At 33.1% G+C, this 14,158-nt stretch overlaps 2 protein-coding genes across 2 annotated transcripts; one reads left to right on the top strand and one right to left on the bottom strand.

The window, feature by feature from the left end:
* Nucleotides 1-3,982: 3,982 nt before the first annotated feature.
* On the top strand, nucleotides 3,983-6,595 carry LOC139857619 (glyceraldehyde-3-phosphate dehydrogenase, cytosolic-like). Its single transcript, XM_071846435.1, has 11 exons — nucleotides 3,983-4,254; nucleotides 4,368-4,468; nucleotides 4,559-4,674; nucleotides 4,786-4,885; nucleotides 5,100-5,246; nucleotides 5,331-5,391; nucleotides 5,504-5,601; nucleotides 5,693-5,835; nucleotides 5,946-6,029; nucleotides 6,122-6,211; nucleotides 6,318-6,595. Exons 1-11 carry the CDS (start codon nucleotides 4,227-4,229, stop codon nucleotides 6,358-6,360), a joined length of 1,011 nt encoding a protein of 336 aa, XP_071702536.1. The 5' UTR covers nucleotides 3,983-4,226; the 3' UTR covers nucleotides 6,361-6,595.
* A 1,034-nt stretch (nucleotides 6,596-7,629) lies between these two features.
* LOC139857987 (prohibitin-3, mitochondrial-like) lies at nucleotides 7,630-13,716 on the bottom strand. The gene is made up of 2 exons (XM_071846838.1): nucleotides 12,828-13,716; nucleotides 7,630-8,050 (listed from the first exon to the last, which is right to left on the bottom strand). The coding sequence occupies exon 1, from the start codon at nucleotides 13,672-13,674 to the stop codon at nucleotides 12,832-12,834; it is 843 nt and encodes a 280-aa protein (XP_071702939.1). The 5' UTR covers nucleotides 13,675-13,716; the 3' UTR covers nucleotides 7,630-8,050; nucleotides 12,828-12,831.
* Between the last annotated feature and the right edge of the window lie 442 nt (nucleotides 13,717-14,158).

The raw sequence follows: 14,158 nt of genomic DNA, 5'->3' as shown, positions 1-14,158 counted from the left end.
GACAAATATTGACCAACACACACACTATATATATATATATATATATATATATATATATATATATATATATATATATATATATATATATATATAATTAATATAGGTTCGTGAATCCGAGGCCAACCTTGCACTTGTTCAATGATGTTATATGTATTTTTACTACGAAATACAGTATGGTGAGTTTTATTTGCCTTTTTACTCTTTATATTTTTGAGCTGAGAATACATGCGAATTTTTATAAATGTTTTACGAAATAGACACAAGTAATCGAAACTACATTATATGGTTGAATGATCGAAGCCGAATATACCCCTTTTGCTTGGTAGCCTAAGAATTAGGGAACATCACTAATTTTGAGAATTAGTGCACCCCTAATTGACGCGAATCCTAAAGATAGATCTATTGGGTCCAACAAACCCCATCCGTTGTAGCGGATGCTTTAGTACTTCGAGTTTTTATATCATGTCCGATGGGTGTCCCGGAATGATGGGGATATTCTTATATGCATCTTGTTAATGTTGGTTACCAGGTGTTCAATCCATATGAATGATTTTTTTCTCTATGCATGGGACGTATATTTATGAGAAATGGAAATGAAATTCTTGTGATCTATTAAAATGATGGAAATGAATGATTATGATAAACTAATTAACTCACCAATCTTTTGGTTGACACTTTAAAGCATGTTTATTCTCAGGTATTAAAGAAATCTTCCGTTGTGCATTTGCTCATTTTAGAGATCTTACTTGGAGTCATTCATGGTATATTTCGAAAGACGTTGCATTCGAGTCATTGAGTTCATCAAGATTATTATTAAGTCAATAATAGTTGGATAGTGGATATTATGAAATGGTATGCATGCCTATCAATTCTCGATGTAAAGAAAGTTTGTCTTTTAAAAACGAATTCAATGTTTGTAAAATGTATCATATAGAGGTCAAATACCTCGCGATGAAATCAACTATTGTGAATCGTTTATAATGTATATGAACGGGTCCTTTCATTCGATTCCCGTGATGAAAAATTTGTAATTGGGTATATGTGTTTTCCGTTCTAAAGTGAATATCTACCACAACTTGCTTGTATTTCTTTCTAAGATTTTTTTCTGAGAACGTTGATATTGCCTCGTTTATACTTAATCTTACTCGCAATATCGGTTCGTTTTTACTTGGTTTTTGGATATAAATTGAAGAAATGGTGAAAGAATTGTTAAAGTTTGAGTTGTTACATTCCTACGAGATTGTTTGAAGAGTTATATGGTTTTGAAGGATATTTGGGTGAAAGTTCAGTACATTCAAAAAGAAATCGAAAGTCAAAACGAAGTGTCAAAGTATAAAAGTGAAACAGAAAAAAATACTGGTCGAAACAGGACATCTCACGGCCGCAATACTCATTGATGCGGTCGCGATTTTGGGTTTTCTCGTGATTTAAATCTCGCGTCCGCATTACGTTAACAGAACTTCGGAAACAGAGATCAAGAAGACTCGCGGTCGCGATTCCATTTAATGCTGCCGCGATTTTTATAAAGACTCGCGATCGCGATTTGTTGTGATGCGATCGCGAGATTACCGGCCGACTTCAGTTTTTGTTTTACTATAAATACGCGTTTCTAACCCTTTTTAGAAGGTAATCAGTTTTTCTATTACGAATTTTGGTGCTCCAACAACTAGGTTACGAATTTTATAGCTTTCCTATCAACTTTTCATTGTTTTTACATTATTGTAACAATTTTGGTTAGTGTTAATCTTTCAATACTTTTATTTACATTCAATTTAATGATTTCAATGGTTTATCTTTTATTCTCTATTGTTCTTTGCTTTAATATGAGTAGCTAAATTAGTTGTATCTACTTAGATGATTGAACTAAGGTGAAGGATTGCTATATTATGAATTAAACGATTAGATCTCATTATTCTTATATTGGTTGGCTAAGAACGACAGTTATTAGGGTTAATCAACTAGTTGAATTTGCGGAGATTATTAACTAGTCAACGAGAGTTGAATGAGTGGTGATCTTTACTAGGTTATTGAACGTGAATAGCTTAGGCTTTTGGTTAATTATATAAGGGAGACCGGTATAATTAAACAACTAGTAACTAAACCGTGAGATACCTTGATAATTGTGGATTTGTTAAGGAGACCGAAGCAATTCAAGCTAGATTAATATATTGATTAATATCTTGGTAACTAGATTAGAGAATTAGGATCAACGAGAGTTGAGCTAAGGATTTAGTTGATAATCTGTGAGAAGAGAATTGAGAGATAATTACAGTGTTACCTCTATCATAATTGTTTAAAAGTGAACTTAATAGCAATCCTGATCCGAGGGAATTGATTCTAAGTTGATACCATTGTCTTTATTGAATTCTATCTAATATTTATTACGCGATTGTTTTTCTAAACAAAACAACCCCATTTTTACTAGAATAATTACAAGTTAAAGTTTCTGATAAAACTGTTCTCTGTGGACGAACTGGTCAACATTACTTATAAATTATTGCACGATCGGGATTAGTTGCCTGTATTGTGTAATAATTATTGGGTAGTATTTGCTAGTTATTTTTAGAGTATAAATTAGGGATGACAATGGCCACCCGATCCGGTGAATATTCATCCGATCCACCCGCTTCGTAATGTATATGGGTGAACCTAAATGGATATGGATACGGATATGGATGAACCTAAATGGATATAGATATGGACATGGATGAAAACTTTCATCCATGAATATATCCATTACCACCCGAAATACATATACAAATACAAATACATAAATATAGATATAGATATATGCTTACATATTTACTATTACAAGCTCATTTACCGTTAGATTTACATTTTACTTTCAACCCTATAATGAAATAACTATAATATATTATAATAAAATATATATATCTAACAAAATAAACTTACAAATTTCATATTTAATTTTTCATAATCAATGTTTTATAGTAAATTTAATAAATTTTATTATATCTTCGACAAGAGTACACATTTTTATGGATATAATTTGATTATGTCATGCTATAATTATTTTTGATATACTACGTTTTTGTTTTAATCGCATACTAGTAAATATTATAACTTTTTTTTAATATCCATTGAATATCCATTAACCTGCTTAATCCACTGGATATGGATATGGACGGATGACCTGAGACTAAATGGATATGGATATGGATATGGATATGGATGAACAAAAACTAAATGGATATGAATATGGATATGACATCACCCGATTCATATCCGATCTATTGACATCCCTCGTATAAATTACACATCAAACGTATATCATTTCTTATGATATATATCTATATTACTTATTTCATAAAATAAAACTAGATTTGTTCTACAAACAATAGACTTGTTAAGTTTTGTGATAAAACTTATCATTTATAACTATGGAAATAAGATAACACATTTACTAGTAAAAATTTACTTGCATGATCAATATCAATAGCAGCGTTTTCGGTACATGTGCAAAATGTGCAACTGAATATGACCCAAATATGAAGCACTTTTTCATATAAGATTTGTATAAGGGTGTGATGATACACTTTGAGAAAATGTGTATGAAGCATTTTTTTTCAATTAAGTATTTCAACCATTTACTACATGATTTCCCTAAATTTTTAGTGCGAAAAAACAAAAACGCACTTAGAATTTTGGCAGAGAAGTAAGTAAAAACCATAGAGAATAGAGAAGTCTCTTAAAATGGAAGTGTAAATATATTTTCTTACTCATCAAATAAAGTTTTACTTGGCCGTGCCCTTAGATCGGTTATAAGGTTTCCTCCCGAGCAGCGATGGGGGCGGGGTTTATCGCTGCATCGGCATAGTCAAAATGGGAGATGATCGCAACGGGTGGTTAAAGTCCCCCTCGGGTGATCCCAATCGCTGTTCAAAAAAAAAAAAAAAAAAAAAAAAAAAAAAAAAGTTTTAAAAAGAATTATAAACATATCATATTTGAGGGGCTACAAATTCTATAGTCAATAAGATGAGGGACTTACCTGAACATTCCAATCTCCGGCAAGCACGCCGGAGCAATCTTCACGTTGAGCGAAATTCACGGTCTACATTCGATTCAAACTACCGCCTTTTACTACCAACCGTTAAACAATATTTGTTCCCTATTATATCTACGTACCTTAACATTTAGCCCTAATTTCATCTCCACCATAACTACTACTCAATCTCATTACACTTCCTTAATTTTATAAATCAAGCATGGCCAAAATTAAGATCGGAATCAACGGTAATTATACATTATACATAACAATTATTCAACGTTATCAGTCCTTTTAATCGTAATCGATAAAAATTGAATTAATTTGTGTATTTTTGTAATGTTTTTATTGTTCCGTACAGGATTCGGTAGAATCGGACGGTTGGTAGCGAGAGTTGCGTTACAGAGTGATGATGTTGAACTTGTTGCTGTTAATGATCCTTTCATTACTACAGATTACATGGTACATATTTTGCATTGATAACTTTTTATATGACATTATTTTGCCTGAATTGATATGTTTATAATGAATATATAATGTAATTTTGTACAGATTTACATGTTTAAATATGATAGTGTTCATGGACAATGGAAGAAAGATGAGATTAAAGTGAAGGATGAAAAAACTCTTTTATTTGGTGATAGGCCTGTTTCCATTTTTGGCATGAAGTAAGTCTTTTAATTATTGTTATTATTATTAAATTATTGTTAATTTCAAATTAATTGAAAGCTTATAAATTATGAAAGTAAATTATATTTTTTTTTATTGATTAATTAAAGAAATCCTGAGGAGATCCCTTGGGGTGAAGCTGGAGCTGAATATGTTGTGGAGTCGACTGGCGTTTTCACCGATAAGGACAAGGCTGCTGCTCATTTGAAGGTCTGCATAGTCATTGTTAATTTGGTTGAAACATGACAATTTGTGCATCGTGTGCATTGTAGGTCACTTTATTTTATGCATACTGATGGACAAATTGTCACGTTTCGTATCATTATTTTTTTTTGTTATACCTTATGGTTAATTTGTTTTACTTAAACTAGCTCATATGTATATGCAATTATAGTTAGTGATGGTTAATTTTGTGGTTTATTAGGGAGGTGCGAAAAAGGTGGTTATTTCGGCTCCAAGTGCAAATGCACCCATGTTTGTGATGGGTGTTAATGAGAAAGAGTACAAATCTGATATCACCATTGTTTCTAATGCTAGTTGCACTACTAACTGTCTTGCTCCATTAGCAAAGGTTAATTTTTTTTCCAACCTGAAACAGATTTGTTGATTTAAAATTATATATAAATTAATTTCTTGCTTTTTGTATTGTAAACAGGTTATTCATGACAAATTTGGTATTGTGGAAGGCCTTATGACCACTGTTCACTCCATCACAGGTTAGCACTTAGCAGCATATGCTTTCCAAATACCGTACGATTTTTATTTTAAAATAAATTTAAATATATATTTTATGTTTTATGGTGGCTAATTAGTTTGTGTATGATTCAGCAACTCAGAAGACTGTTGATGGTCCATCGATGAAGGATTGGAGAGGGGGAAGAGCTGCTTCATTCAACATCATTCCGAGCAGCACTGGAGCTGCTAAGGTATATAATTGCAGCTATTAAACTTGTATCTGAAAATATGTTTCCGCTAAATCAATAATTTATTTTTTATTTTTATTGTAAATAAATGAAGGCTGTTGGAAAAGTTCTTCCTGCTCTAAATGGGAAACTTACGGGAATGGCATTCCGTGTTCCTACTGTTGATGTCTCTGTCGTTGACCTTACTGCTAGGCTCGAGAAGCCCGCCTCTTATGATGATATCAAGGCTGCTATCAAGTAAAAAATAAAAATAAAAAAGTTTAATCAGTATTTTAAATTTGTGCTAATTAGTTATTTGATTGAATTTTTATTTTTTATTATATTTATATTTTGTTGGGATTGTTTAGGGCTGAGTCTGAGGGAAGTCTGAAGGGAATTTTGGGTTACACAGAAGATGATGTTGTGTCGACAGACTTTGTTGGTGACTGCAGGCAAGTGTCGATTTATTACTAGCCTTGCATTTGAATGTTTAATCAAATAAAAATGTGCTTAAAATAATTATGCTGATATTGAGTTGCAACAGGTCTAGCATATTTGATGCGAAAGCTGGAATTGCACTGAATGACAATTTTGTGAAGGTTGTTTCTTGGTATGACAACGAATGGGGATACAGGTACGGTCTTTCTTCATTTTGGATTTGTTATGTCGTGTGTATATATTTGCATGTAATTGTATGTATATTTATATGTGGCATAAGGTGATTATTGAATGTGTTGCAGTAACCGTGTTGTGGACTTGATCCGTCATATGTCCAAGTCTTGAGCTGCTCGTGTAGCTATGTGACTGAAGGAGTAAATCAGCTTCATGGTTGTGAAGTTGTTTGAGGAATAATTAGAGTTATTAATTAATGTAATCTGGTTTTCATATCCTGTAATCGTGAAACCGTCACGTATTTCACAATTTTGAGTGATTGCAATTGTTTTGATTCCGTAGCACTGAACGGATCTTCAATTCATGATAATGGTATGGCTAAACTGGCATCTAAAATGAACACTTGATACACAAAGCATCAAGTTAATCATTTGAATTTATAATATTAATGATTAATGATAATAAGTAATTGTGTTATCATATAAATGGTTATGGTTAATGGTTATTGTCATAATAAGTTAATCATTTGAATTCATAACATTAAGTTAATTATTGTACACCACCTCTTAATTGAGTTATATTATGTTTATCTGGTCACCTCAAAATGTGTTGCAATTTTTTTCTTTTGGCAAAACTAAAGAAAACTTTTATGAAACAGAAAATGTTTTCAAAAAAAAAAAAAACGAATTCAACAAGAGACACAAGGGAGAACCTCGATGAGTCTCATACTAAGAAATCGGCTAACAAACGAACTATTATATCAAACATCATCTTACTTAAACCGAAACAAAACCAAAACATTTTACTAACAAAAACAAACGAACTCCGAAACCAAAAGTATGCTACGAAATATGAACACCGATTAAAACGAACTCAAATATCCTTAATGAACACGCCGAATTCTTTCACATCTGCGCGTTGAACATTTTTTTCTTCCACTTTTGTTGATTCTTATCTTTAAACGGCGCACGTGGGATCTCGCTAGAATTAATAAGACTAATCGTAACCAGTTCGCTCTTGGCCTACACCTCATCATAACATCAAATGCGGCGAAAGCTTCGTCGGTCATTTTGTCTTTAACTAAATCAAAGAACCACCATTACCCGACGTCAAATGTGTTATTTTAGAAATGGTTGTTATTTAGCCTCTTAAGTGAGACTGTGGCTTCAAAGGGTATAAGGACACCAACTATTAGGCCATCATACGATAGTTACTGTTATTGTGTTGTAATAAGTACATTGAAGTGGTTGGTTGTAATATGAGCGGTTGGTGTTTCGTTTGTTCTAGAAATGGTTGTTATTTAGGCTCTTGAGTGAGACTGTAGCAAAGGGAATATGGTAAGTAAAACTTTATGAACAAAGAAAATATTATATTGTAAGTTTAGGAAACAATAATTATTGTGGAACATAATGCATCTTGTTAACATCAATAATTCATCTGCTTTCTATCGTTTCAAATATATGCCTAACGTATATAAAATGACAAACATCAACAGGGACTGAAAAATATACAGCTCGTGGAGTTGGGTAAATGTCAATTTCATATGCCAAGTCGATCTCACATAACAAAGTGCATTCAACAAACATATAAATGCCATTTGTTAAAATTATGAAATTAATGGCAACAAAAATGTTTCCTATAAGAGATAAACTTGGAAACGTGAAACAGAAACCAATACATCACAGACTAACTCAGCAAAGTAACGCCGAAAAGGTAGCTCCCGTTATTCTCTCAAAAGGTTAAACATCAATGTCTTCGAGTTTTTTCCAACATCTAAATCTCGAAGAATAAGCTAAAATGGTAAAATATAGAAGAGAACGATAGAAATGCACTTTGCCTTTAAGCTATCAGAGATTCAGCCCTGCGAGCATTTAAATGCAGCAAAATGTAAGATAAAGTAAATGGATAACAAAGTATTAACATTACAATTAAGGGTGTGTAAAATTGAATTCAAAATTATTCAGATGACGTATACAAACTTTTGTTTGCTACAAGTAACATCATGTTATTATCCCTTTTAACTTTCTACTAGACATCAACATAAATTATGTCAGATAATACAACTTTGGGCGACCTACATAACTCATCACAACAATTAACAATAGCAATTAGGCAGAAACAAATACACTTGAGATTTAGTTTATTTGGGGGATGTTTGATAATGTCAAACTCAGTTATTGGTGGGTAATGTTAGATCAAAATGGTCTCTCTACACGGTAATACTTTAAACAGGTCGAACATTTTATTCTATTTACATATACATACTCATCATACCAATCACTACTCTTTGTAATTATACAACAACAACAAAACCCAATACCACATGAGTGGTGTATGTGGAGATGAGATATAGATAATCCTTCCCCTATCCGAGAATAAAGACAGGTCATTTCTCCAACTAAAGTAAAAACACTCTCAAAAGTAGAGAAAGTCATCCCTCTCTCTACTCGACGGATAAAGAGAATGCTTCCGAATGGACCTCCGGCCAGTAAGTAAGTAGGAGATTTTTTTTTTTTTAAATAGTAAAAATAAAATTGAGACGCCATGAAAATGGTAGAATCAAATTTCCATGGGTTTTAAATCCTGCCTGGAATTCAATTTAGGCTCTAAACGGCAGTCATGATGCCAGTAAATTGACGCTTTCTGTTAACCCAAAAAAAGAGCCATACTCTTTGTAATTATCAATACAAATAAGGGAATATTGTTTGAAAATGCATTGAACTTTCACTAAATTCCTATTGTATGCATCCAACTTCCAAATCTCCTATTGTATGCATTCAACTATTTAAATTGTTCTATTGTATGTATTTAACCTGTTATAACAGGTAAACTTCAAGGTTACTCTACTTTCATTTCTAAATAATTACATTATTGATCCCTCATATTTACAAACTCTAATTTTATTGGTCCTTCACATTATCTGTTCGTGAACTTCATATTGCAAGGTCACTCTACTTTCATTTCTAAATAATTACATTATTGATCCCTCATATTTACAAACTCTAATTTTATTGGTCCTTCACATTATCTGTTCGTGAACTTCATATTGCAGAATATCATTTTAATCCAATTGAACTCATCAATTCAACGAAATCAAAGAACGGAAATCGTAGATCTGAGATATGTTCTTGACTATTTGTCAGATTAGATTATGCTCATAGTCATATACTCATATGAGAACCAATTAAATCCACTATCTACTATATTTATAAAAATATACTCGTAGCAATTTGACCAAAATGCCTACAAGTAAGGGGTGTTCATAAAACCGTTAAACCGCAAAAACTGGCCGGACCGTATCGATTTAGTTGGTTCGGTCCAGTTTTGGATATTAGTTGTCCGGTCGCCAATTTGAAAAATCAACAAACCGCGAAACTCGGTCTAGTTTACGGTTTTATTAGGCCACCGACCGGTTAAACCGGACCGGACCGGACTATATGTAATATGTTAATATGTTCATAAATCATATGTATATAAACAAATATAATATATATGGTAGATAATTATTATACAGCAAGAAAGTAAGTTTCATTAATTAATACATATGATTTATGTATGCATGTATGTTATTGCTATTACAAAGGGTAACAAGCATATATGCAACTGTGTATATATGTGTTCCTTAGTTGCATAATGTACACATACATACATATTACTACTATTACAAAGGGTAACAAGCAACAGGACATTATGCAACTCAGGAAAACATATATACACAGTTCAACTCATGAATTAAGAGCATCCCTTTAGTTACATGACATACCGCAGCTGAACCACTTATCCATCTTGAACCTTGACACATTGCGCTAAGCTAATCCATGTCATAGGAGTTCTAATATTAAGTGTTTGTTATACCTTTCTTGTCACAAACCGAGACAAAATATACTCAAAATAATATGGAAATGAAAGGAAAAAAGATAAAAATTTGAAACCGTCAAACCGACAAAACCGGACCGCCCCAAACGAATCAAACGTCCAGTTAGAAAACTTACTCGGTCTGATCTGGTTTAATATATGATGAAACCGTGGACGCCGGTTTGCTTTGAGATTTAATCAAAACCGGACCGTGAACACCCCCCGCCTAAAAGGACCCTACCGACTAGTCCCATCATAGCGACTTTTAAAAGCTTGGTTTGAGTATGTAGTTTAGTCTGCCTAAATAATAAAACTATCCTTATGAATTATGATGACATGTTAACAGTGGTGGGAATTTGCTATCTATAGTAGCATGTTAGGTTTTTGCATTTAATTCGTGACACAAGATTCGGGTCTGAAACTTGAGATTGCAAGATCAAGCTACCATAATAGGATGCGACACCCGAGTAATAAACTAAAATAGCAGGCAAGAAACCATAGTAGGCATTTGACTTGAGAGTATCAAGGTTGCAAGACTCGCTACTCGGGGAGTACTCGAGTGATCGGCTATTCGGGAATTAATCGGACTGAATTATTTATAAATTAAAATAATATATATTTCAAAATCAACAAGAAGTCAACAACAACAACAACAAAACCCAATTCCACATGAGTAAAGAAAGTCCTCCCTCTCAATGTTCTATAGACACAGAGATTGCTTCCGAATGGACCTCCGACCAATAAGTAGGTTTAAAAGATAAAAAAAATAAAAATAAAAAAGATAAGTGAGAGATGCCATGAAAATGGTAGAATCAAATTTCCATGGGTTTTAGGGTATGTTTGGCAAAACTAGCTGGTAGCTGGAGCTGGAAGCTAGTAGATGGTAGCTGTTAGCTGGTAATTAGTAGCTGTTAGCTGAAGCTTTTTAGACATATTTAAGTGTTTGGCAAAGTAGCTGGAGTTGTTAAAAAAAAAATTAAAAAGACAAAAATGGGTACGAGAAAAAATAACACTAAATGCTAAATTAAATCAAGAAGTATTAACATTTAGTAGATTAGATCTAATGGCTTATATCTTTTATGTTTTTTTTAAAGCAGAAAATTTGATTTTATTATCACTATATATATGATACATACAGGAGAATTTTTATATACATGCATTACCATGCATCAAACATATCACAGACGGTGAACTATGTAAGGCTACAGCATTGCTCTCAAGTAAATGGCACAATTTTTATGTTATTATGAAAAGTTTATTTACGTGTAGTTAGGGAAAAATACATGTTGTAGGTGGGTGTCTATTACGTGAAACACTACATGTTATAAAACGTGGAGGGCGATAAAGTAATTAGGAAGGCTAATTTAGTAAATAAGATACAAAAAGCTTTACTTAAATCTTCAAAAGCTGGTTCACATAGCGTTTAAGATTAGGAGCTTTTTGCCATTTCTAAAAGCAAGAAGCTCTTATGCCAAACCAAGCTTTTTATCAGTTAGGAGCTTTTTCATAAAAGATAAAAGCTAAAAGCTTCAAAATGCTTTCTGCCAAACATGCCCTTAAACCTGCCTGAGATTCAAATTAAACTCTAAGCAACTGTCAAGTCGCCAATAAATTGATGCTTGTGTTGACTCGATTAATAGAGCCACGTATATATTTCAAAATCATTTATGAAAATATAAGTCATAAAGATAAGCTTTAATACAACGTTATTTTTTCAAAAACCTCTAACATTCTTGTTTGACTTGATATTAATATATTGACAAATTTTGACATTGACCGATTTTAATGACTAAATTGAATTTTGACCAACAAATCCGATTTTGACTTTTTATCTGACATTGACCAATTGATTACACGAATTTTGAAAATCAGATCGACCTGTTATTAAAAAAGGAATAATCGGGAATTATTGGGAGTAATCGGGGTTTTTTAAAACAATGAAGAGTATGTGGCAATGTTTTTCACGCCTAACATTAGTAACATTGCTTTCACAGCTTTTCATTTCAATTAAAATATGAAGTCATCTAGTAACACAGTGGCCAAGAAAACGGTCGAAAACGGTTATAGATAACCTAGTTACGCCGCGTACATAAGAGAAAAAAAATATTTTTCGAACCTCATCTGTTTACCCGTTTAGTAGCACACATCTTGGTAATATATATCCCCCATCAACCAAGATTTTTAAAACTTCAAAAGGTATATATATAGCACTCACTTAACCAAAAGTAAAAAGAGAAACAAGACACCATATGGTCTTTAATTGTAACCAGAACTGTCAAGTAAAATCTTAAAAGAGTAGGGCCCCTTATGTAACAAATTCATAGTGAATGAACTAAACAGTCAAAGAACATAACATCCTATCAATCCTATCATATTTAACAATCAAATAAACAATTACACACAAGATGATATTTGATTGTTTGCAAAATCAAGATTCATATTCCATATAAGCATATACTTCTATGAAGCCCATGTTAGCAACAACTACCTATCTATTATAATCATATACTTCTATATGCAACAATTCCTTGTAGTTTCAACAGTCAGGAAGTCTACTTAAAGCACATTCAATAACTTAAAGCACATTCAATAACTTAACAAGTGAAGTGTAGAATCCAAATCAAACAAGTAAATTCACTAATACTAATAGTATCGAAAAACCTATGGCACCCTATGAAATAAGACAGCATTCATATACAACTAAACTCGAAAACATTATCCACTATTAACAATTATAGAGTTCAAATAAATCAAAAATCAAATCGAAGTTTAGCATAACATACCAGTCTAGCGAGACGGATTAAGCCCTAGAAGCATCTGACTCCCACTACCCGGAAGATAAGTGACATTATTACTCCTAGCCAAAGTTGCCGAAATCTCCCTAGAAGCCTCAATCCTTCTAAGCTCAATCAACCCCATACCAGCAGCAGCAGTAGCATCAGAAATCAACTTAGCAGACTCACTCTCACCTTCAGCCCTAATAATCGCAGCCCTACGTTCCTGTTCCGCTTTCGCAACCACAAACCTCGACCTCTCAGCCTCCTGTTGAGCCACCTGCTTCTGTTCCACAGCCTTCGAAAACTCCGCACCATACGATAAATGCGTAATCGCAACATCATCAAGCAAAATGTTAAAATCCCGAGCCCTACGAACTAAACTATCGCGAACTAAACCCGAAACCTGTGGACGCTCAGTAAGTAACTGATCAGCGTTAAATTGAGCCACAACGGCTTTCAATACTTCGTTTCCGATAGACGGAAGCACTTTTTCGTCGTATTCGGTACCTAGGGTTTTGAAAATTGACGGTAATTTGTTGACCTCTGGACGAGATAGAACACGTAGGGTTAGGTTAACCATTTGGAGATCTTTTGTGCCAGATATTGAAGAGAATGTGTGAGGTCTTGTACGGATGTCAAATATGTACGGCGTTTGAAGCCATGGAATTAAAAAATGAGTACCTTCACCGACGGTATCGTCAAGTACTCCACGGAAACGGTCAAAGAGAACTGCGCGTTGGCCGCCGTCGACGGTGTATAGGGACGAATTGGCGATGGTAGCGGCGGTTCCGAGACCGAAAGCGGCGCGTGCTAGATTGGTGAGGAAGTTAACGGCGGATGGATTGTTCGCCATGTTTTTTACGGTTGATTTGCAAGAGAAGTTATGGAGGTTAGAGAGAGAGAATAGGATTTTAGAAAGAGAAAGGGGTTTGATTGAGGGTTTAACAGTGTGTGTTTGTGTTGATGTGCAAGTCGATTAAGCAGGGGTGATGTACCCAACTTATTTTATTTTTGTTATGTAATCAATTATTATCTACATCTATTCTATATATATATATATATATATATATATATATATATATATATATATATATATATATATATATATATATACTGGGTTTTTGAGCCTGTTGCACGGGTGTATAAAAAACCGTATAAAAAATATAATTTAGAGTTCATATTGTTATGTAAATATCGATACTTAAAAATAAAAAAAGTATAAGAATTATTTAGAAACTCGTGGTGTTGACAAATTTTAAAAATTCTTTTGAGTTTAAGAGCCCGTGTTGTTGACAAATTTTAAAAATTCTTTTTGAGTTTAAGAGCTAGTGGTGTTG

Source organism: Rutidosis leptorrhynchoides, chromosome 7, assembly GCF_046630445.1.
Source record: "Rutidosis leptorrhynchoides isolate AG116_Rl617_1_P2 chromosome 7, CSIRO_AGI_Rlap_v1, whole genome shotgun sequence".
Classification (NCBI taxonomy): Eukaryota; Viridiplantae; Streptophyta; class Magnoliopsida; order Asterales; family Asteraceae; genus Rutidosis; species Rutidosis leptorrhynchoides.
The sequence above is the reverse complement of the archived record's forward strand: the minus strand, read 5'-3'. Positions and strand labels throughout refer to the sequence as shown.

Excerpts from the sequence above, each read along its gene's own strand:
- LOC139857987 (XM_071846838.1), bottom strand. The coding sequence starts at position 13,674 with ATGGCGAACAATCCATCCGCCGTTAACTTCCTCACCAATCTAGCACGC.
- LOC139857619 (XM_071846435.1), top strand. The coding sequence starts at position 4,227 with ATGGCCAAAATTAAGATCGGAATCAACG. Across the intron at positions 4,469-4,558 it reads TCATTACTACAGATTACATG|ATTTACATGTTTAAATATGA; the intron begins GTACATATTTTG and ends AATTTTGTACAG. Across the intron at positions 6,212-6,317 it reads GACAACGAATGGGGATACAG|TAACCGTGTTGTGGACTTGA; the intron begins GTACGGTCTTTC and ends AATGTGTTGCAG.